At 46.6% G+C, this 23,290-nt stretch overlaps 1 protein-coding gene across 1 annotated transcript in view; it reads right to left on the bottom strand.

Moving 5' to 3' along the window:
- CUX1 (cut like homeobox 1) overlaps positions 1-23,290 on the bottom strand; it is a 441,436-nt gene that overhangs the window by 11,878 nt on the left and 406,268 nt on the right. Inside the window, exons 15-20 of the mRNA XM_075074026.1 lie at positions 21,429-21,565; positions 20,160-20,226; positions 17,561-17,676; positions 16,878-16,994; positions 12,409-12,492; positions 10,125-10,181 (exon numbers count right to left, since the gene is read on the bottom strand). Coding sequence (XP_074930127.1) covers positions 10,125-10,181; positions 12,409-12,492; positions 16,878-16,994; positions 17,561-17,676; positions 20,160-20,226; positions 21,429-21,565 — 578 coding nt within the window. The remainder of the gene's footprint in view (positions 1-10,124; positions 10,182-12,408; positions 12,493-16,877; positions 16,995-17,560; positions 17,677-20,159; positions 20,227-21,428; positions 21,566-23,290) is intronic.

Raw genomic sequence — 23,290 nt, forward strand, 5'->3', positions numbered from 1 at the left:
ATCCAAATACTCTGGGGAAGTTTGTATATGGATCCAGCAGCTCAGACATGTCTCTAAGGAGGTTTTCATAGCTCAGCCTAGACACAGTATTTGCATTTACACAAACTTCCCAGCCCCTTTGCGCCTTCTTTCTCCTGGGTTCAGGGAGATTAATTTATTCTATGTCGTTAATTAGCAGCAGCAATGAGAAGAAAAAAATTACAGGCAAAATAATTGTTCTGGGCTGAAATGTGCCCTTTACATAGCAAGTGCCAGACTAGATCAGAGACGACATTGATCTAAATGGTCTAACAGAGATCAGTACCAAGTACTTCAACGGAAGATGCAAAAAACTTTTGCAAGGCTCTTATGAGACAAGCTGCTTGCAGGGAAGGTTTCCTCCTAGCCCCCTTTAGTCCAGCATGATTCCGCCTGCCGCTGCTGTTGTGAAAGTCCCTTTCTAAGAGCAGACTGAAGTACTGGCCTGGCAAGAACTTTGTTCAATATGCGCAGCACCAGGTACCTTCTGCAGTGCTGTCAGGCAGTGTCAGCTCGAAAATCCTACATCAAGCTGCGGCAGCAATTTGCATCTAAAAAATTCCTCAAAAATCCTCTTACTAAGATGCACTTGCAACCCCCGCCCCCAACATTACCTTAAAGGTCTAGCTTAAACTTACAGATGCAAAAAAGAATTCAGTTTTAGGGCCAGTAATACAGGCTGATAATACAGCAAGGGGCCTTGGACCCAAAGAAAAGGAGAACCAGTGCAGCGGGCATGAAGCTGTGGAAGGAGAAGACTGCAGTGAAGCAGGCTCAGTCCATGTGCAGCTGTAGCACAGACAGGGTTTGGAAGCCAGAGCAGGGCTCTGAACTATGACTACACAGATCCCCAGACTAAATACCCAGCACATGTGGAGAGGGCAGTAGGGGAAATGGGGTAGTGGGCACGGAGGCTGGTGCTTTGAAGTCCTCACGGTGCCTATGTTGACTTGGCCCGTGCCCAGTGAGGGAAGCCCTTGGCCCTCACACTGAAGAAGAACACAAGCCATTAGGAGTTCAGGATGCCCCAGAGTCCCATCCTGTCTTTATCAAAAGACTGGGTGGGTTTTTCCCAGTTAATAGTTAGTTTCCCCTGTTTTCTGGTTTCTCACGGGTAGTCCCTGAGCTGCTGACTGGTGGGCATCTCTCACCTGGGGCCCTCTGCTGCCTGGGGTACCCAGAGATGTCCCTCTACTGCACACTGGTGAGCAGCATTCAAGATGCTCTACTATAGAACAGGAAGTGGCATTCTAGGATGCAGTTTTTTCCTGTGTAACTAACACTCACCTTTTCCCATCATAGGTTGTGAAATATGGTCCTGTGCAACCCCCATCTGAGCCTTTTTAAGGTAAGCAACCAATGACATTCATATACATTAGATACTTTCCAGGAAATCCGTGCTGGGGAACAATGCCTGGAAGCTGGAGTTCTCTGTGTATCTCCAGCATGAGCATCTACGCCGCCCTGCTGAAATGCCTAAACTTCAACCCAGCAGGGTCATTGGTAGAGATGAGAGGGGGATTCAGCCTCCATGGCAATTGAATCCTGGCCAGGATATCATTGCAAATTGTGATGTGGACACCTGTTCTTACAAGAACTGTGTTGCCATCAAACCGCTCATTTTGGAGAGCACCATCAAACAGCTGTCAGGTGTTAACGATGTTCAGTCACTACTGACCAGGGTCAAATCTAAGCTGGTGACTAATATGGGAAAATCTCCAAAGCCTGCTCCTTTGGGACATTCAGGATGCCAGGGAAAACCTGAAACCCCTATCATCATCCAGGATGGAATTGTTTTACACACCCGGGGTCGGAATTTATCCCCGCTTTAACGGCAGAGACAAATTCTGGACAAAAGTAAATTCTCATTTAAGCCCCCAAAATTCTACCAGGGGATTCCACAGGATGGAATTAAAGAAAAAAAACCCACAACCAATTCTTAGCTGATGTCCTTTCAGCAACTCAGGGCAATGGAGATCACTACTCTAACAAACAATAGTTTATTCTTAAATATACAGAGGAGTAACTCCCTTAAGTCAGTTTTTTGCAAATGAGTTGCATCAATTCACTGGGACGCTAGCATTCCACTTTATCCATATTCATGCCAGCATTTGCATGGATTCTATGTGAATGGTACAAAGAGTATTTTGCTTTTAATACAGTATATTTTTGTATTGTAGCCAACAATCTCAGATGCTTAACCCCTTTCTTGCTGGACTATCAATGCATTACAGCACTCAACCCAGTGCCTGAGGCTGCTAACACCACACACTCAAATTTAAGTCAAATCTTGGGAAAAGCAAGATTTAAATATGAACTTGGACAACACATTTGTTCAGGGAGGGCAGTGGGAGTTTTGCTACTGATTTCTAAAGTAGCAGGATCTTGCTCAGAATAAGGTTGATAGCAACAGCAAGAGATGTCACCCACGGGCCAGTCACATGGCACCGGGGCACCAGTTCTCTGCCCTCCTTTTCCCCCAAAGAGGCACCACCTCAGACCCCTTTGATTTGGACCAGCTCTATGTTCTTCTCGCTAACTCCAACTGATGTTAAAAAGAGCTACATGCACATACTCATTGAACAGGAGCCCATTCCCTCGCCACGCTCTATGTCCTACAAGCCAAATGAAATAGACATAACTGCCCAGCTTGCAAAATGTCCAGGTGCTCAAAGCATTGATTGCTGAAACCAAATAAATGCAGGTTGTCCTGTCAGGTGTTTCAGCCACTAACATGGAAATAGACACCTTCCATTTAATTGTGAAGCACCTTCCAACCCACTCTGCCAGCTCCACACCTCCTCCCACTGTGTCACAGAGATATTACTATTCCAGACCCATTCATTTTGTGGCCTCTGCTCAATACCCAGAGAGCGTTTTTATAGCTCCTCTTTGAGGGAAGAAGCAGGATGGGGAGAGAGGATTATCTGCTGGTGGATTTAGTTTTGCAAGGCAGCTTGAATAACGAACAGGCCACCAGATGGCTAGTGTTACCAGCTGAAAAGTCAGTGGGCAACCATATTGAATTCATCTCTGTGCAAATCAACAACGTGCTGTGTGGTGTAAGAACGCAGAGTCAGGGCAGCATATTGACAATTTCTGGGCAAAATGCTAAGGATTCCAGGGGCCTGGGCTACTAACATTGAAGTACAAAATAATCATCATCTGTCTGATGTTTCTCAAAGTTCACTCCAGCCACCCAGACATTATCCTCTGGATCCCAACAGCAATCAGTTCCTGTACCCTATGGTACTGTGCCCAGTTACCTCTGCAGCTCTCTTGGGGCGGCCTTTAGCTTAGAGCCTAGCTTAATTAGTATAATCCCAAATCCAGTCGCAGGTGCTTGTCTACACTTGTGCTCCCTAACCAGTGAGAATTCTGTTGTCAAGTTCCCAGTTTAGACAAGGCGTATCCAGGTTACAGGGGAAGGCCATCACGAGAATTCATTTCCTTCTTGACTCCATCGGCTGGCAGCAGGAGACAGCACCTGCTGAGAGTGGTAGCATGCCTCCACCTTGCAGAACCACTGCTTTTCTTTCTTTAGGAACACGTGCTTAAAACTTGTTATTTAGCAGGAAACCTGTATAACCAAAGCTGCTCTACCCAGCGTGAGTGTTAGTGAACAGCAGAACTGGGCAATGAGGGGTCACACCGGATAGAATTCTGCTTATCTGCATTTTAGAAGCATCATGCTCTGGAATTCATTTTCCTTTCCCCATTGTTCTCCACTGCACACTCCTCTCATATCTCACCTTTAAAACCTCCTCTTGGATTTAGCCTCAGGCAAAGGCTAAATCACATTCCCCTCTCCTCCCTGTAATTAGTTTACAAGAACGCTTATCTCCATTATTACCCCTTTGAAATTACAGCTTCCTTTACCCCCTGGTCTCCTTCTGTCACACTGTGCCTTGCACTCTGCATACACAATTATGCCAAGCCTTTGCTCATTATTTTATCTCTCATTGTAAAGCATTGTGAAACGCTTTGTGTGAAGGATGCTAGATAAAAAGTAAATTAAACTGAATTATTGGGCTCTCCAACAGAATTAGAGAGAGTAGATGCAGAGCAATGTACAGTGCAACTCAGGTTCAGGATCACCCTGAATCATTTGGAAAGGAGAAGCGTCAGTGGCACTTTGAACATGTTCTACAAGACAGCAGTAAAGCCAGAAACCTGAGGATTTATTTCACTGTACAGGCTTGGTAGTCTTTCTAACTTCATCCGGGATATAGACTGACCCATGGATGTTCTAGCTGAGTCAGCTAATGGGAAATCATGAGATGATTTTCAGACAAACTGCCCTTGAAGTCCATGGGAATTTTGCCCAAGGAAGCAGCTCCGGAGGTGGTCCCCGGAGTCAGAATTCAAACAACATTTAGGTACTATATGACTTCCTCTTTAGAAAGGGATTTAGTGCAAAAATTTGCAAGGGACTCACGCAGCCCTGGGAAGATGCAGCAACAATCTTAATCCCTACCAACAGCAGGCCATCTAATTCAGAAATGGGATCAGGTCTGGATTTCTGACACCAACAACCCAGGTGTAAGGGATAGTGGAGATTCTGCTCAGAGGCGTCAGACTCTGGGCCCAGGCTAAGAAACTTCAGTTTGGATTTTGAAATCCCATAAAGTTTGGGTGTTGAGATCTGGGATTCCAGTCCTGGCTCCTCTCCAATAGTGACATTGCCCTTATGTTTGTGTTTTTGCTTTCAACACACAGCATAAGCCAACAATGCATCTATTTTATGGTTCTAATAAAATGCTTAATGTGGTTTTATACAGTGTTGGTTCTCTCTTTTCCAGTCATCGATTTTGCTTTTGACCATGATTAATGTGTTTACTGGTGCCCAATTGCATTTTTTATGCATTTCCTCTAGATAAGGAAGTTACTTGCCTTGTAACTGCAGTTCTTGGAGATGTGTGGTCCCCATTTCTAGTCCATTGTGGGGTCTGCACGCAGTCTGTGCACCCAAGACCAGAGAATTCTTGCAAGCTATGTCCATTGGTCCCTGGCTCTGCTTGTGCTCCATGCTGACGCTATAAGGAGCAGTGCATACGAGTTCCTTCTCTTCTGTGAATCCAGTCATGATCCAAAGCAGAGGGGAACAAGGGCAGGTAGTGGAATACAGATATCAAATCATCATGATCAAATATGCATAGTCTACTGAGGATCATTGCGCCAGCCAGAGTCACCATGGTTGATGGTGTCACGGTAGGCATCATGTACTGAATTTCCTAGATCTGGCTCAATCCTGCAAATCCATGAATCTCTGGGGTAGACCTGTGCGTGCAGAGCTGTCCCTTGGGTATGGCGAATCGGGGCAATGCTCCTGGCTCCGCCCCTTGGGGGGCCCTGCAGGGCGATGTGATTGGCTGGTGTGGTCGGTCCCGGAAGGGACGGATTCGTCACTTCCACCCCACCCCCACCCCGGATGGCCCTGTGTGCGTGGCTCCAGGTCGGGTTAGGGTGTGCACTCCTTTGCACGTTTATGGAGGGACTGGGAGCATGGTGGCCTGGTGTGTCTTTATCCGTCCTGGCAAAGTGGCCAAAGAGCTTGCAAAGTTGCTGCTGACTATAATGAGCAACTGAAGCAAGGCCAGATGTCTGTAAGACTGTGGCATTTTACACAAAGTCAAAGCACGTTATGCTCAAGATTTGGCACTGATAACATATGGAAAGCCTCTAGCCACTGCAGGCCTGTCTATAGGAGGGGCCAGATTTCTGACTGATATAGCAATACAGGTAGTACACAGGTTTGATAGATCCTGAACTGTGTCTCAGAGCAAAGATGTTTTTGCCTCCATAAGTGAGATATGGGTTTCATGCAGGAGGTGGTGAGACAGTTATTGGAGGATGTCCAGTTTGCTGTGACTGAACTCTACTTACAGCCTAGTTAGATGAACTCATCAGCACTCTCCATGGTACTCAACCCCTCCTGCACCAGGGGTTCTGGTGGCCTAACTCAGATATTCTGGACTTTTGTTTTCTGCCATGAGACATTCAACCACACAGTGGAGTGTCTTGCAGACCTTGGAGGGCAGGGCTGATATTCTCTGTCTTCTCCACAAGCAAGGCAGCATCGTAAGCATAGCAAGTACTTCTTGACCAACCTTGAGTCCAATGTATGGAGCAGCAAATCGTAATATCCAGTCGATAGCTCAACAGGCTAGTGTTGGGGCGAGAATGCATCCCTGCCACACACAGAGGTTGTGTAGAAATGTGGCGAAGGCCATGAACCAACGTGCATAGTCAGACTGGTACCGGTGTGAAGATTTAGCAGATCTGGAACACCAGCTCCTTCCAGCGCAAGCCAAAGTGCTGACCCATTAATCAATCAAAAGCTGCTTTGATGTCAATATATGCCACACAAAGAGGGCGGTTGATTCTCAGTGCTGCTCAGTCAGAAGCTGGAGGATAAAGACAGCATCCATGGCCAATCATCCAACAGTGAAACTTGATTGCTGTGGATGATGATGTCTGTTAAGGAGCAGCTGCAGCTTACCAAGCAGAATGTAAGCAAAGACTTTTCCAGGGACCAGTAACAATGAGATCTGCTTGTAGTTGCCACAGTCAGTGCAAGATCCTTTGCCCTTGTACGGGGCTACTCTCCTGCCATCTTTCCATTCTGCTGGCACTCTGCCTGATGCCCACACTTAAGAATAGTTGATGCAGGCTCATCTGACTGGTTCCTGGGCATTTTTGAACAGCTCACATGGAATATGATTGGATCTGGGCTCAAAATGCATCCCATTACGCTGTCTTAGGGTTTGTCTATACGAACAGTTCATGTTTCAAAGTGGTGCAGATCGAAGTGCAGTAGGGAGCTTTTAGTGCACAGCGGCAGGGTCTGTACAGACTGTTAGTGTGGAGCTGGCAGAATGAGGTCAGTTTACACCCCAGCCTGCCTCCCACTGTTTGTATAGACAAGCCCTTAGTGGGTGAGATGACAACTAGTGGCTAGTCCCAGCAACTATAACAACCTGTTACTTACTTACAGTTAAAGGAGTCCCCTGTTTAGCTCATGTGGTCAGAGCAGATGCTGACAATCACCATTTCTGGCTGTTGTGTCTGTAAACATACAGCCGCAGTTTTAGAATTACATAAAGGCGGCCATGGGAATGAGTTTTGGCAACTTCAGGAATCCCAGGTAAAAATGCTATACTTTTAGGTAGAGATTTGGAAAGCCACAAGGGATTTAGGCACACAGCTCCCAATAGTTTTCACAGGAATTTCTCCAAATCCCCTATATCAGCTTTGTAAATCTCAGCCTCATAACTGGCCCCTGTAATCACGGTTTTGCTGCAATTGCTAAGTACAGGATAATCTCTCCAATCCCAACCTGAGCTCCCATAACCACCTGGTGCAGCAGCATCGGTTGGTGGCAATGGCCTACCATTCAGCTGTGGGCTCCTGTTCAGACTGGGGCTGTCAGGTGCACGTACAGTACAACAGCTTGTTCAGTTACTGCTCTGCTTGGGATGTCGTTCCCAGGGATTGCCGTGTGAACCATGTTTGCTGCTTTACAGAAGTCTCTGTCTTTGCTTTGTACCTCGCACGGTGCTAACAACCTGAAATCTCAAAGCAAGGAAGAGCTGATGCAGTAGTGACACCACGGTGAGGAAGAAGATTTTGCTATTTGCCACACTAGTTACTGCAGCTCTTCTCTTTGCATCTCTGAAGCGCTGAGGAAATGTACAAGTCAACTACACATTTAGCAAATCCTGCCCCGCAAACATGCTTAGTGCTAAAGGGACAATGGAACCAAACACTCTATTGCCAGAGAACAGTCATCCCTGTGCACATGCAAAGATCCACAGTATGTTGCCACTGAATGCAGACCAATCCCCCTCTGTTAAAGTAAAACTGTGCCCATTAGGTGCAGACCTGCACTGCAGGCAGTGTGGAGTGGCCAATGCCCCAGCGCCAGTTCCGCGCTACAGTGCCAGGGGGATGCAATGCCTCCTGTTGTACAACCTCGTGCTAGGTTGTAAAGTGCATGCCTCTCAGTGGCAGGCCAGTTCTGCTAGCTCAAGTACAGGAGCAAGGGCTGTGACCTCACCTTTTCCCACTCAACAAGGCACAGTCAACCTGCACAAGGATCAGTCCTGATCTGGCCGGTAAGGCATAAAACATCCATCTAATGACTGTTGCATCTGCAAATGAGAGCTACCGCTGCATGTGCCATTGCACACTCCAGCTTTGGAAAACCAGGCCTTCTGCTCAGTTTCCTCCTGTGTCACACGAGGTTAACACTCAGCACAGGGTATTCTGAAGCTAAGGGTATGTTTTCGCTGCCAGAAAGGAGTGTTTGTACAGCAAGATAGCTAACAATGGTGAGTCATCTCACCGTAAAATCCTAGTGGAGACAGGACAAAAGTAGTTTTTACCTTGATGTGGCTTGATGAGGTCAACAATGTGCCCCCTACAGCAAGGTAAAAAACCTCTCTTTGCCTTGAACACAAGGATTTTACAGCAGGACGCCTGGCTTGCTGTAAAAGCAACAGTGAAGTCATGGCCTTGAAGCAACTGGTGTTTGCCAGATGCTTTTGGCTCCTCAGCAGGAAGATGCTCTAAACAGATGAAGTATTATGGCGATTGCAATGTCAGGGAATGACTGATCACACAGCAAGGAGCCAGGGGAAATTATTCCCTCTCACGTCAGTAGAAAGCATCTGTGCTAGAGCCAGAGTGTGTGTGTATGGGGGTGGGGGTGTGAACTTCCTGCTGCCTTATTGTGGATGAAAGAGACTTGGAAGTTTTTTTCTGCTTGTTTTTTAGCTCATGCGTATCATGAATGTCAAGTCTTCTCTTGTCCTATGGCAAAACAAGAGGAGAACAGGGGCAGGAGCTTTCTTAGCCCTTAACTGATGGGCTAGGGGCGGGTGGGCGGTTGAATCTCTCCTTCCAAACATATGAGCTAACTAGATGTTAACAAAAACAAAGGCCTGGATCTTGCTTTTGTCCCGCACCCCCATAGCGAGGGGCTCTAACGTAGCTCTAGCCAGCTTCAAGACGACCCTCCTCATGCAAGGATGTCAAACAAGAGCGGAAAACAAGCAGATTTTTAAAAATAACCACTGAGGCCTCCATAATCCATTATACAGCAGCAGAAAGGAGACATCTTCCCTGTACACTCCCCCCGGCAACATACCACCTTTTGTGCACTACACACCACCTTCTGCAAGTCACTTCTAACTGATGTCAAGGGAAAAAGCCAAAACACATCTAAAAGAACATTTTCTTAAATGAAAGCCAATGCAACACTAACCATCTGGCCCCCTCCTACCCCAGTTCAGGACACCATGTCATGTGAGTCATGTGGCCATAGGCTGGGTCTGAGCTTTGCCCCTCCAGCCATTCTGGAATCCAGTCAGCTGTCTCCCTAATGATGCAAACACCCTGATGAAGGGACAGCAAGAGAGAAAATGTTTGTCCTTATCACCTCTTCTGAAGTGGAGCCATTTGCAAAGACTCAGTAGGAGAGTTAAGAGTGGAAGAAGCGACTGTCTGTCCTTATTAACTCGTGAGGTCCAAGTGGAGTTAACAAAACATTCATAAAATGATCCACTCTGAGCACACCGAGCTAGGACCCAGTGTTCAAGGGCTCAGAAAATAGGAGGTGGGCGAAGCATATAAACATTTCTCTCACGTCAAATAACCAGAAGAAAATGTACTTGGCGGCTGCTACTTTTCAGAGGTCCCTTTGCTAAGAGTGAAAGTATTTGTGCTTAAAAAAATAGTTTCTTTCACAGCTCAGCTTCTCATGCAAGAACTGGCTGCAGAGAAGTCCTAGTTCTGTATTTGGGACATCAGCCTGGTGCCATTGTGTCTGAAACTAGGACGTCACAAATACAGTATGATTCATAGCTCTGCCACAGGATCAGAGGGAGGCAATGCTGGCTTGAATGGCAACCAGCAAACCCAGGAAAGAAAACTCAGTCAAGGATCTGAAAGCGTGCAACCTTGTAAACAGGAGTGTGTGCAGTCTGGCAATTTCCGAAGAAGGAAGATCCTTGTTGAAAGCACAGAGACCAACAAACTCTTTGGCATGATGAGAGCAACAAATGGAGACAGAGAATGATGTATTGTAACCTGCCATTACTTACCATACTGAGGGTGGCTTTATCCCAAGGACTGAGGCTCAGATATTTCCTCTGGCGTTCCTGAAAGTAAATGGCACAAGAGGTTTCATTTGGGGCTAGAAGGGCTCATTTTAGATTTGGAGAAATATAGGAGAGGCTTGTTGCATGCCAAAAAGTCAAGCAGCACTTTCTATCTCTCATGGAAGGGAGAGATGTAAGTGGTAGGGCAAGATTAACTGCCCTCTACTCCCAAATCTACCCCTCACCAATGTTCTCACTCTATTGGCCTGATGTCCAGATGTCAGCTACTACCTGCTCCTTCACAAAGGGTCCAGAAGGGTCAGAGCATTTCTTTCCACCTTGTTACTGTGATTATTTATTGCTCAATTTTCCCAATTAGTATTCACTCTGCTGCCACTGGCATTTGTGCCAGGCAGTTGTAGAGCAGAAAGGGTCTCAATACACATCTGGGAGGCTGGAGCTACTGGGTTATCGCCCAGACTCCTTCAACTGTCTGGCCCAAGGCACAACCTCTCTGCTCAGCTTCCCTGTCTGGAAAATGGGGATAAATACTACTGCCCTGCCTTCCTGCTGGGAGGGAGAAATTTTTAAGATTAAAATAGCAGGATGAACAGCGACCCTGCATGAACTGACAGGTGCTGGTTGTACAGAGAGACTGCATGAGCACAAGGCAATTTCTTCCCTACCCCATGGTCAGCAATGCTCTGGTGTGGAATCTCAGTTCCCAGAGTGCTCCCAAGCATCCCACTGGACAGAATGCTCCATCCAGCTGGAGAATAGGAGAGGTTTTGGCTGGCATTGGACAGCAAGCTAAATGCAAGACTAAATTCTAGAGAACAGGCCAAACTCAGGGGTGGCAGGTGTAACATGTCAGATGCAAGTGGCTAAGTCATGCAATTTACGCTGATCTTCCATTCCAAGTGTTGTCAGGAGAGGTGCAGCCTAGAGCATTCGGGGATTTTGGCTGGCGCAAAATTCAGAGCCAATGGGGGCTGTGCCTTCCTACAGCAGAGCAGAACTGGGCCCCCAGGAGGCTTGGGAATGGTCTGGATGCAAGGTGAAGTACATGAGGGTGGCGGGATTTATTTTACATCCTCTTTTTAGTGGCTGTTCTAGCTACACCCCCTTGCTGGTGGGTTCCTCTTGTTTTGCATCCAACAGCTTGGTCCAAGTTACTCACAGCATCTAACACCCACCTTGCTTCATCAGTGCTAAAAACTGGCTTGGGAACCCCCACAACAGGTACATGTGCTTACTCCAAGCTGTATTGGGCCCTAGGGATTGTGAAATAATTCCCTCCCCCACAAAAAAAACCCTCCAAACCAAAGAACTCCTTCAGTCTAAGCAGTTTGGAGGTGGAAGTGAGGGTTAGGTGCGTGAAAAGTTTTGCTTGAATGGAAAAATGCCATTTTAAATCTCTCTCTCTGGTGGACCCAGCAGAGCAACACTCCCTGGTTTCTAACTGCCTGGTTCATCACTCTGGAAGGCATTTCCCTCACCGATATGCCCAGACCAGCCAACTGGGAACACAGACAGGACTGGGTAAGGAAGCCTGTGCCATGGCTGTTGCAGCTAGCCAGGGACCTCTTCCCTTCCTGTGCACCAAGAAGCTTCTTCCGCCAGCACTTGCTGTGGAACCTCATGGGATGGGGGAGAACATTACAGTAGCAACGAAACAGAGAGCAGTGCCCTTTTGTCATGCTTTGGCTATGGATCAATACAGGATGGGAGACAAAGCTGTCATTCGGCTTCAGGGAGTTTACCTGGGGAGTCAGACAGACAGACAGACAGACAGACACACACACACTTCCCCCCCCCCCCCAAAGCCGTTCTGTGACTAAGGGCTGTTTATGGTTCTGAATTAGAATGAGCCTTTCAAAGACCTGGTGTTGCTCTTCAGATACCATCTTCAAAAGAGCACCACGTGAAAAGATGTGTAGGCCAATGCACTTTGCTGCTCACTAAGTGCTGTGGGACATGCGTGTCCTGTGCATGCCAGTCCCATGGAACTGAGGTACCCCTGCTAACTCTTGTGGGGGAGGCATGGAGAGGTGGAGTTTGGAGGGAAAGTGAAGAGTGAGAGAGAGCAAGAGAGAAACCCTCCCCCACACACACTTAATGAAGATACTAAATGTCAAAATATCCTGGTGTGCTAATAATTTAGGACCCAATTCAGTGAGGTGCTCAGTGTGTCCAACCCTTGTGGTCTTCACGGGGACAGGAGGGCAACTCAGCACCTTGCCAGACAGGGCCCTCAGGAGCAGAGAATCTCTCTGGCTTTCCGTACCTTCCTGCTGAAAGAGGAGAAGGGGTCCAGGCGCTCTTCGTACTGGGTGGAGTAGCGGAGCTCCGTGTCGTCACTGCTGCCACCCTACAGGAATCCAACAAGAAGTTAGCTTCCTTCTTCTCTGCTGACAGCTGGGCTGGGCGGCACAAGAGTTACTTTCTACACAGTCCTTTCCTGGGGGCAGATGGCTCCCTGCAGCACTGTTCACCCACTGGAGATCTCCATTTCTGGGGTGAGCCATGGACTCTACATTCATTCCCAAGCAACGGGGAAGCAGAAGACTTAGCCAGGCAACTTTCGTTGCTCACCCTAATTAATTTTTGTAATTAAAAGGAGCAGCTTAATTAATTAAGGGGATCCCGCCAAGTTTCTTGCCCTTTGCGCACATGTACCCATATTTAGGCTGGAGAGCTTAAAGGAGACTTTATAAATCTGAGCATGAGAAATGTTTTAAGTGGATTCAGCATCCTACCCTATAAATGTTCGGTTCATTCCTTTAGGCAGAAGCACAGGAATTGATACGGGGCTGGAACACTGAGCCATTGGAAACTGGTGGTAGATACAACAATAGTTATATACCTCTAAGGGCTTGGGTGATCTTATCCTCGCTTTACAAATGGGGAAACCAAGGCACGGAGACATTAAGTGACTTTGCCCAAGGTTATGCAGAGAGGGCCTGATTCTCCCCTGCCTGGTCCCCAGTGATAGTCACTGACCCCAGTGCAGAGTGGGTGTAAAATGCTTCCTAATCAGGAGAGCAACTCCTTGCACAGGTATGAGTAACTGGGCAATGGGGAAGCAAGACTAGAATCCAAGGCCTTGGCTACACTGGCGCTTTACAGCGCTGCAACTTTCTCGCTCAGGGGTGTGAAAAACCACACCCCTGAGCGCAGCAAGTTACAGTGCTGCAAAGTGCCAGTGTAAACAGTGCCCCAGCGCTGTCCCAGCGCTGCAAGCTAATCCCCACGGGGAGGTGGAATACGTGCAGCGCTGGCGACACAACCACACTCGCACTTCAAAGCTCTGCGGCAGCGCTTTGGAGTTTCGAGTGTAGCCAAGCCCCAAGTCTCCTGGCTCCAAGGCCCACTCCCATCACCCTAGACAATCCCTGCTCAACTACACACATGGTGGTAGCCTGTGCAATTCTGTGCACAAGGTAAAAACTCAGTCCTACGGCTGAGTTGATCAGTGCTCCAAAGTTGGACTTGTCTACTCACGCAAAGCAGAAAAGGCCATTTAAACAAAACCCTTTTGTTTACCAGCAGTTTTGTGTTTCCTTTGTTCCTGTTTTAGGTAAATAACAGCATCTTACACCACCCACCTCCTCAGCTGCATGATCGACCAATGAAGTCAGAATTATCTGTTTGTAACACCACAGAATGTTCTTGCCATGGAAATGCTTAGGATGTCACAAATCCAGCATATTATCCCTGATGGATTAGGTAAGAGGGAGAGCGGAGCTCAGGGGGAGGAAAGCACTATTTAAATACACATCTATTAGTAGCCAAAAGGGCAGGGGAAATTGTGAAAAACCCCTGGAAGGGGGTGAGAAATGTAGATCTTATTTAAGCACGTTATGTTCTCAAGCAAGCTACATCCCGATCTCAAGTTTCTCCCAGTATGGAAGTTTCCATTTCATAACCTTATAGCCGGCTCTGGATTAAACTCACAACGAGCACTTCTTGAAAGCTCTATGTGAGGCTACAAGTCTGCCAACTGTGCTCCAGCTTATTAAAATATCATCCAGATTCCAAGCCCGCTTACTGATTCCTCCTCAAACCACCCTGAGAACAACATTTAATGTACCCAGGAAAAACAATGACCTCCTCCAAAGCGTTTTAGCTCATACAAACAGTGCATAGTGTGGACACAGAGTCAGTACAATGCATTGGATCTTAGGGTGTGTCTAATGGATCATTTCCATGCATTGATATGCGTACATTTACTGATTTGGTGCTAACTTTTCATGCTTTGGTTCCATTTGCTGCTCTTGCTTTTGGATTTTCCCACTTTTTTCTTTGTCATTGGGGGGTTTAAGTAGGCTTAAAACACAGGAACTAAAAATGTAGTATCCCCTACGGTGCTGGAATTTGATGCTCTGTCAACTTGTTCTATTTATGCATTGGTGTCTTATAATTCCATATCTGCCTGCCTCAAGCATTAATTATGAGGGTGCATCATATTTACAATGCTGCTGATAGCCAGCTGTTCCCTATTTTTCCATCTCTGCAATGTCTTTGTCATCATACAATTTTAAAATTATGATGTTGACCTTTAAGATGTCTTTCAAGACTTATTACTACATGTTCCTTGTTGTTCTGCCCAGTCATCCAACCATGATCTCATGGTTCCTTCTCAGCAGGGTAAATCCCAAGTTGAATGAACCTTTAGTCAAGTGAATATGCCCCTATGTTCTGGAATATGATACACAGGCCACTGCATCTCATAGTCCTTGGCTTAGATTAGATCCCAGTTTAGGGCTCATGCATTCATTATATGCATGCCTTATTTTATGGTCTTTGATTATTATTTTTAACCAGTCACATGTCTCATTAGGTTCTCTATGTTGTCACCCTCCATGTTAGTTTACTCCATGATTTGGGGCTCCTTGTGCAATTAGGATGATATTCTGGTGTAGTAAATAGAGAGATACACTCTTCCATTTTAATAGGAAAAGTAAACAACAGCATAAGGCCCAACCCAGTTCATCCCTTATGAGACTAATCAGAGATGCTCAGGATTAGGTCTTTAATATATACAGAACCTTCCTGTAGAAGGATCCCGAAGAAATTTAAGATATTGATCCATAACATGGATTCAGTTCACCCACTGTTGAAATGCAGCCACCTCTGGAGTGAATCATAGCATTTGTAGTACAGCACAGACCACCACTAGGCAGCAGGTCACAACAAGAAGCGGATTTTTAGGACAGCTTTCCTACAATACATCTGTTTTCATTTTAGAGCTATTACAAAAGGTCTGGACATGACTGGACATTTCAGCTTGGAAGACGCAGCTACCATGAAAAGCTCTTCAAATGTCAGCTTATGCAGTTTGCTTCACAGTTGTGATAGGGTCTCTTTGGCCATTGGCATGGAGGGAGATTTCTGCGTATTAAAATCCCACCTGGGTGCCAAGGGAGAAAGTCCTCATACATCAGATAGTCTATTAAGCATCAAGGAGAGGAGATGATGTTTGAGTATTGTTTGAACAGTGACATTTGAGTATTGTATGGCTGTGTACACCTTTACGCTGTTATTTCATGTTTGTGTATTACAGAGAGGCTTATTCTCTCTTGTTATGCGCTTTAGTCTCTCTGCTTTGGAGTATGACAGACCCACACCATTGCTGGTATATGCTGTACTAGGAAAGGTCAGTGGCTAGCACCTTGTAAAGGAGAGGAGCTCTCCCTGCTGGCCAGAAGGGGTTCTGTAAGAGGCATGATAGAATTTCTAGTTCAGTATAGCAGGAGAGGGGTGATTCTCTGTCACCCGTCATCACTTGCAATTGCATATGAAAAATGAAAATCAGTTGCCTCTCTGATGTAGCGTGCAGGGGAAGGTGCAGAAAACTGGTGACTAATGCACAAGGAACAAAGCCTTTTGTCACGAACTGTAATCTCAGAGGTCGCCACTCCACAGTTCCTGAGATCAGTGAGTTGAATGAGTATATTGTTTTGTGAAAGGGAGCACGTGCCACATAAATCTCTCTTTGTTAAATTCCTCAGTGCAACTCTTACATGTGCTGGGACGCAAGAATGAGTCACTTTTTTGACACAGGCTGAATTATTTCTCAGACTCTGAATAATTTCAGGAGTTATTTGTTTTAACTCCTTGGTGCCTGGCAAGTCAGGAGCAACTGTGACCCCGCAGGTGCAGAACAAGTGTGTGAACACCAAAGCATATTGCACTGGCACCTTGTGGCAGGAAATGCCAACTCTTGGCCTCAGAGGGTAACTCCATCAATGAGATGTTTGAAACCAGACATTAGCGATTATACTGGAGGGAGATGGAGTGTGTGACCTAAGGTGTAGAGGACAATCCTGAAGCAGCAGGGATATGGCCCAAGTGGCCTGATACTGTAGATCTTTTCCATCTCCAATTTCTATGATTCTGAGTCTTGCATGTAGGATTATAGGGGCAACTTTCTATCAAGCTACTCCACACAAAAGGGATAAGGTGATCTACAGACAGTATTATGGCATTATATGGCTGTCCCCAATCATGGAATGTTTGGACTACCCAAAGCCTAGGAACTGGACAGGCAGGAGAGGTAATTACTGTGCTCTAATGTGGTTTTAGGCATGGGTCAAGCAGATGTGAGTGAAAAGATTCAGTGTCATCCCTTTGCAAATGAACAAAGATAGTTACATATATTTTCCAGTTCCCCAGGACAGTGGATCTCACAGAATGGGGACACATTACCCTCCAAGGGACAACAGCTGAGATAGAGACAGGCTCCATACTCACCCGGCCAGGGTAGCTCTGGAGGAACTTGATCTTTTCATATAGCTTGATATTATCAGCTCTCATGTTGTCCAGTTCACTTTGGAGAGCCTGCATTGTGTGCTGCATCATGCGGTTCTCCTGCAACACACAGAACAAACGCTGCTAGCTGCAGGGCCCAGCGTTTGCAGATTCTTTGGGAAGGGAATTGGGGATTTAACTTGTCCTATCGCAGAAATAAAATCCCCTCCAAACCATTGTGTATGCTGCTGGGCTGAGTCCAGCAGAGACAAAGCACAGGTCCAATCAGCAAAGGGTTTACCTCCAAGGAGGGTCCTTCCAACCACAGATCAAAATGAATTAGGGTAAACAAAAATAGGAAGAGAGAACTGTTCCCACTTGGGGTTCAATGCAGTCCTAGTGGACTTCAACCCTAAGAAGTGCAATAACTGCCCAGAAATGCACAGCTGGGAGTGTCTTTTTACCATAATATTAATCCCTAACTCTTATGTAGCACTTATCAGTAGATCTCCAATTGTTTTACAAAGGAGGTCAGTATCATTATCCCTGTTCTACAGATGGGGAAACTGAGGCATAGAGAGGGGAAATGACTTGCCCAAGGTCACCCAGCAGACCAATGGCAGAGACGGGGATAGAACCCAGGTCCAGCATTCCAAAGCCACGTCTTTGTAAGCGGCCGAACATACCGCTTCTAATTCTTGGTTCCTTGTACGGAAGCGCTCCCTCTGACTGGAGATGATGGACAACAGGGAATCCATCTGCCCCTCGGGAAGTGGAGTGCTGGGAGATGATGGAGGATAACCTAGGAAGCAGAGCTAACTGTGAGAGACCATCCTCAGTCAGCAGACATTCAAGGAAGATAAATAACACATGGCTCTTCTATGGCACCCTCCACCGGAGGGTTTAAAGGACTTCACTGATAGCTAATTAATGAAGCTGGATGGAAAAACTTAGACAAAACATTTTTCTCTCTCAGAATTTGCCAATTCACTGGAATTGAAATGTTTTGCAGAGATTATTCAATTTCTACAAAATTCCTCTGGAAACCGTCAGGGTTCCGATAAAAACCTGCCCGGTTTCCTACCAGCTGCTCTGCCCAGGTTCCCAGCAGCCCTGGCTCTCAGGCTCCCCGGTTCTTGCCAGCTCAGGGTGCCCTGCTACTGGGAAGTGCCCCAGGCAGAACTGGAGCCAAGATTCCCAGTATTGCTACGTGGAGAATGGTAATTCCAATACACGGAGAATTTTGACCATTTTTTTTCATACCAAATTGGAATGAAACCAAATTTTGAACATTAAAAATCCTCTGGGAAAGGGAATTACTGTTCGCTGGCCAGCTCTAATAATTAATCAAAACTTAACTCTCCCCCGAGGTAGGTGTTGTTATCCCTACTGTATGGGGCCAACTAATCTCTACACACCTTAGAGGGACATTTTCCCTAAGGCAACCCCATTGGCCCTGTTAGGAGAGAGGGTCCGGTCACTCGCCAGCAGCGTCTGCTCACAACGTGCTGATTCCCAGCAATCCCCGGCTGTCCTCGTCACACTCCCTATCCAGGGAATCTCCCCCACTTTCTGGGCTGCATTGACTCTCCTCCTGTGGCAGGGCGAAGGTCTCTTCAGCCCCTTCTCTGTCCCTTTCCAAAGCCTGTGAAATGGTGCCAAACACTTTATTTTTTTCACCTTAGCCCAACAAAGTGCCTCCTTTTCATCTCTCTTCAAAAATTCATTGGTTGCTTGCTGCACTAAAACCACTGTTTATTTCCTGTGCCTGGAACTGGGAACTGCATTGTGAAGCTGCACAGAACATGCCTGGCTGTGGCTGGGGTTAGAACTCATGTGAGTATGTAACCCCACTGGATGGCCGTCCCCTCCAATGGCCTCGTGAATGAGGTTAGGCATCTCTAGGGTTTACACAGGACAGCAGAAGATAAATATGTCCTAGAAGGCAGCGACTCAGCTAGTCTGCACAGTGGAGCTATTCATAGCAGCAGGATGGGTGGCTTCAGGTTGTTTTTGCTTGGTGGAACCGTTGCCATGATATTGTTTATCATTCTACTTAAAAACCTTTCTAAACAAAAAGGAAAGGAAATGGGTTCTTTTCCAGTGGAGCCAACAGTCATCATTTATTTGATTCATTTTCTCCTACAGCCCTTGCAGCAAACAGCAAATGTAAAGGAAACATTTAGCTCTCTGGCTCTGGAGGGGATTCACTCTGGAATGATCACCGGGATATTTTAATTTCGGTCTGAATTCTGTGTGTATTTGAAAGGAACAGTGAAGCGGCTACAGGGGGAAGTTGATCTGCTGTATTGTCTAGGGCTGTACTTTAGGGAGAAAATATCAGGAGAATCAACAGTCAGTTAGTGACTCTGTGCAGTGAGAACCAATCGTTCTTGATAGCCGGGCCATGTAGTTAAACCCCTTCCCAAGACTGTTAGCATTTGCTCTTCAGCAAGGCAAATCTGGTACAATAGACTAGTGACAGGACGGGATGAACCTCTGCATGCAGGTGTGATTTGGGAAGAGACTGTCTGGGCACTGACACAAACTGCTGGAAGCACTGCAGCAGCATCTCTTCTGCAGCAAGAGGATGGAGGAACAATGGCTAACAAGGGTTGATTTTGGGGGATGATCTCCCTGAAAGTTAACAGGAGATGGATGTGCTCAACACTCCTGAAAACCAGGCCCAAGGAGAGTTTAACAAAAGGTCTGTACCTACTTAGGAATTAATGACTGTTATGTTGCACACCATGGCAACCTTGAGCATCAGGATAGAACTCTGATTCTTCAGCTCTGAAAGCACAGGTCCCGACCATTAAGGTAATGGAGAATCCCTACCAGCTGTCTGCAGTAGAGTTCCTCAGCAAACCTCAGCACACCCTTGAACTGGATCTCCCATAACACAGTACTTCCCTTGCATGGTTAACTTACTACTTACAAACACTACCCAGTTAGGTACTCAGCAAGTTCAGTGTCTGGTATATGCAGGGGCGACTGTAGCTTTTTTGCCGTCTCAAGCATGGCAGGCAGGCTGCCTTCGGCGGCATGCCTGCAGGAGGTCCCCAGTCCCGCAGATTGGGCGGTTTGCCTGTGGGAGGTCCGACGGTCCCGCAGCTTCAATGTACCCGCCACCGAATTGCTGCCGAATCTGTGGGACCAGCAGACCTCCCGCAGGCAAGCTGCCACAGGCTGCCTGACTGCCGCCCGCACAGTCTGTGCTGAGCTCCCTGGAACACACAGCTCCCAAACAGCAAAGCATGAACTGGACTTGGTCCAGGCTCTTACCATAAAAGCGAGCTGTAGCTTCCTTAATGGGGTCTGGAATCATCTCTAGACTGTGAACAGCAGCACCCTGGGTGGAGAAATCAGATGTGAATAGGAACTCTTAGTGTAGGTGAGTAGCACAGTCTGAAGGTAAGGAAACCCTACACTTGATCAGAGCAATAGTTCATCAAATGCATTCTCTTGTCCCAGCTGTGGCCCATACCAGGTTCTTTGGTGGTGGTTTTAAGATTATGCTTTCCTATATTCTGGGAACAAGGGCTACAAATTACGGCGTTCCTGGGGAAGTTCATGGGCTGAACTGTGCAAATGATGATGGGTCAAAGTTCTGACTTCCTGCCCCAGAGACATTTTCATTGCATCGACACTGGTGGCTGTACCCAATGCTTCAGTCCAGCCAGCAGCATTAAGTTTCAACCCACCTAAAAGGCCTGAACATAAATATGCAAAGAAGCAGAATGCAGGCGAGCTCTGAAACAGCAGAAGCCAGAAGCATTCCTGAGAGCTCAGGGAGAACCGGAGTTCAGGGTGACGAGAACGTCAGAATGAAAATGAGGAGAGCAAACGTGGCCGTAACATGTCTAGCCCAATAAGGGAGGGCCGGACAAGGAAAAAGGCACCTCTGTCCAAATCTCAAACCTGAACCTTTTCTTAATGGTAGGATACATTTTGGTTTAAGTTCCTCCTTTTTGTTTTCCCAGCAGGCTTCCCATTATTGCTGAAATCCATCTCAGAGTCTCAGGTTTGCCAACCCCTCCAGGATCCTAGTGGTGGCCCTCAAGTCTTGTGAGGAATGGGAACACTCTCGAGTTGGGCATAAGGAGCCAGAGATGAATTCTGGCGTCTAGTGAAACTAGAGCAGGGAATATTGTGATAAATCAGCTAACTCAGCAGAGAGAATGAAGAACTGAGAGCCCAGCTTGGAGTAGCACTGAGGTTTTTAAGGCTCATGGGAGTGGGATGATGGAAAAGATTTTGAGGGATGTGCTGTATCTGGGATAGTAGAAGGGGAAGGAGAAGGGGTGGAAGGCAGAGAAGTGGGGGAGAGGAAAAGGAACTGAATGCAAATAAAGCTTTTGTAATCAACAGAGCCGATGAGGGGGAGCCGGGGGCAAGCCGGTACAAATTAGCGGGGCCTGGCTTTCTCGGCCCTGTTTAGCTGGTCCGCCCTTGCTGGGTGGCCTGAAAAATTGTTTTCACTGGGGCCCGAACCGGCTCTCAGCGGCCCTGTAATCAATGGGTCAGCAACTGGAAGGAAACCTTGGGAATTACCTCAGCATCAGGGCGATGCACTGAAGACATGGACTGGATAGTGCTGAGGTCATGCTCCAGGTTGGTGATGAGCTCTTTCTGATCAGCAACTGTAGAAACGGCTTCCGTGAACTGGATCTGCAGCTCAGCACAGCGTGCTGAAAAAGAACGCCCATGAAACTGGCTGGTCAGTGTGGAGGGCCTTGATCTAACTCCCTTTTCATCCCACCCAGCCTCCCCTTTGATCTGATGCATGTAGCATCTGCTGCTGTAGAAGAAATATGCGAATTCAGCTGCCTAACATGATGTCATGGGCCTCCTCAAGTACTAGTTTTCATCCTGGGGCCATACTTTACCACATCTCACACAGCTTTCGACTGATTGCTGCAGACAGAGTCATCTGTTCCTCTGAGCTGACCATCCCTGTATGTTCATTTCATTGATCTGATTTCAGATTATCTTACTCCCACGTGTTGCCTGATTGATTCTCTGTCATGGTTATTTCTGAATGGTACAGACAGTGCTGTAGCTTTCTGAATGGCTAGCACACTCCTCCACCTCTCTCATTTAAAAAAACATGCTGTGGGGGAAAAAGGAAGGTTTTACATCATGAGACCCAGAACAATAAATGATGCACTAACAACCCTGTTGCGTTCCTGTTGTCTTGTCCTGTTAGAATCTAACAGGCGTCTGAGGGAGGAATCCACCATACAGATCCTTGGGGTGCCAGTGCAGTGTAAATGATTGATAACAGTGCTGCTGAACAGCTTTCTTCACAGGTGCCCGATGCTACAAGCCCAATCACAACCACATGCTGGGCACAATGAACTGGGCCAACGTGGCCTTGTTTTAGTCTTGCACAGTGGCCATCCAAGTTCAGTTATGAATGGCAAGGGCTATAAAAGCCATTAAGCCTAAGATTTGCGCAACATCCCATTTGCAAGAGCCAGGGCTTGTGCATTATATCTGGGGCTCTGGAACTCAATATCAGTGAAAAAATAACTTCCTGCATGCGCTCAGTACTGTCAGTATTGCTCAAGTAGCTTATTCCACTGGCAAAACACACGAAGGGCTTAATTTAGGCTGAGTAGAGAGGCTTCTGCACTATAATGCTTGGATCTAGATTAGAACTTCTGCATCGTTCAGGAGAGTTTGGATGTGGTGTTCTGGTTCAGATCCATTCCTATTACGCTTTTAAGATGAAAATGTTTTTGAGATTCCTGAGCAAAAAAGGAACAAAATCACCCACATGCAGTTCTGAAAACGAGGCTGTGAAAATGGCAGAGTGGGGCTTCACGTTTTTGATCGCTCAGTGTTTCCAGATCAAATGCGCCCACTTCACAAGTAACAACAAAACTTAGCCAGGGATCTAAGAGTCAGCCTAGGTTCTTTCTTATTGACTGTAACCAGTTAAAGGAGCTGCAGGTTAAATGGTTGCCCTGTGTCAGGCCTGGAAAACAACACTGTCTATAGGGGGTTTCCACAGCTGTCACTGATTGGAACTTGCCTACCAATTCTGTTGATGCACAAAAAGCTCCCCATTTCTGAGCTCGGCTGCCTCTGCAGGGCTGCCAGGAATAAGCAGCAGCAAAAGCTTATTTTTGTCCCTATTGTTGATCAAGCAGATCTGACTGATTTACTTACTGGCTTTGTGAGAGTTAATAGCAGAGTCAATAGGTAAGCACATGCCAATTTTAAAATAATTTTCTGAATAAAATCACACCTTAAAACATGACAAGGATTTTTCTATGCAAGAAACAATCTCTAGATGATTAAAACTAGGAACTTAGAATGAAAGTTCCCCATTCATCACTAATGTCACAGCTATACACATCTCTATACACACACAGAATATCATTAAACCAACGTGTCTTGAACTTACT

Source organism: Chelonoidis abingdonii, chromosome 20, assembly GCF_003597395.2.
Source record: "Chelonoidis abingdonii isolate Lonesome George chromosome 20, CheloAbing_2.0, whole genome shotgun sequence".
NCBI lineage: Eukaryota > Metazoa > Chordata > Testudines > Testudinidae > Chelonoidis > Chelonoidis abingdonii.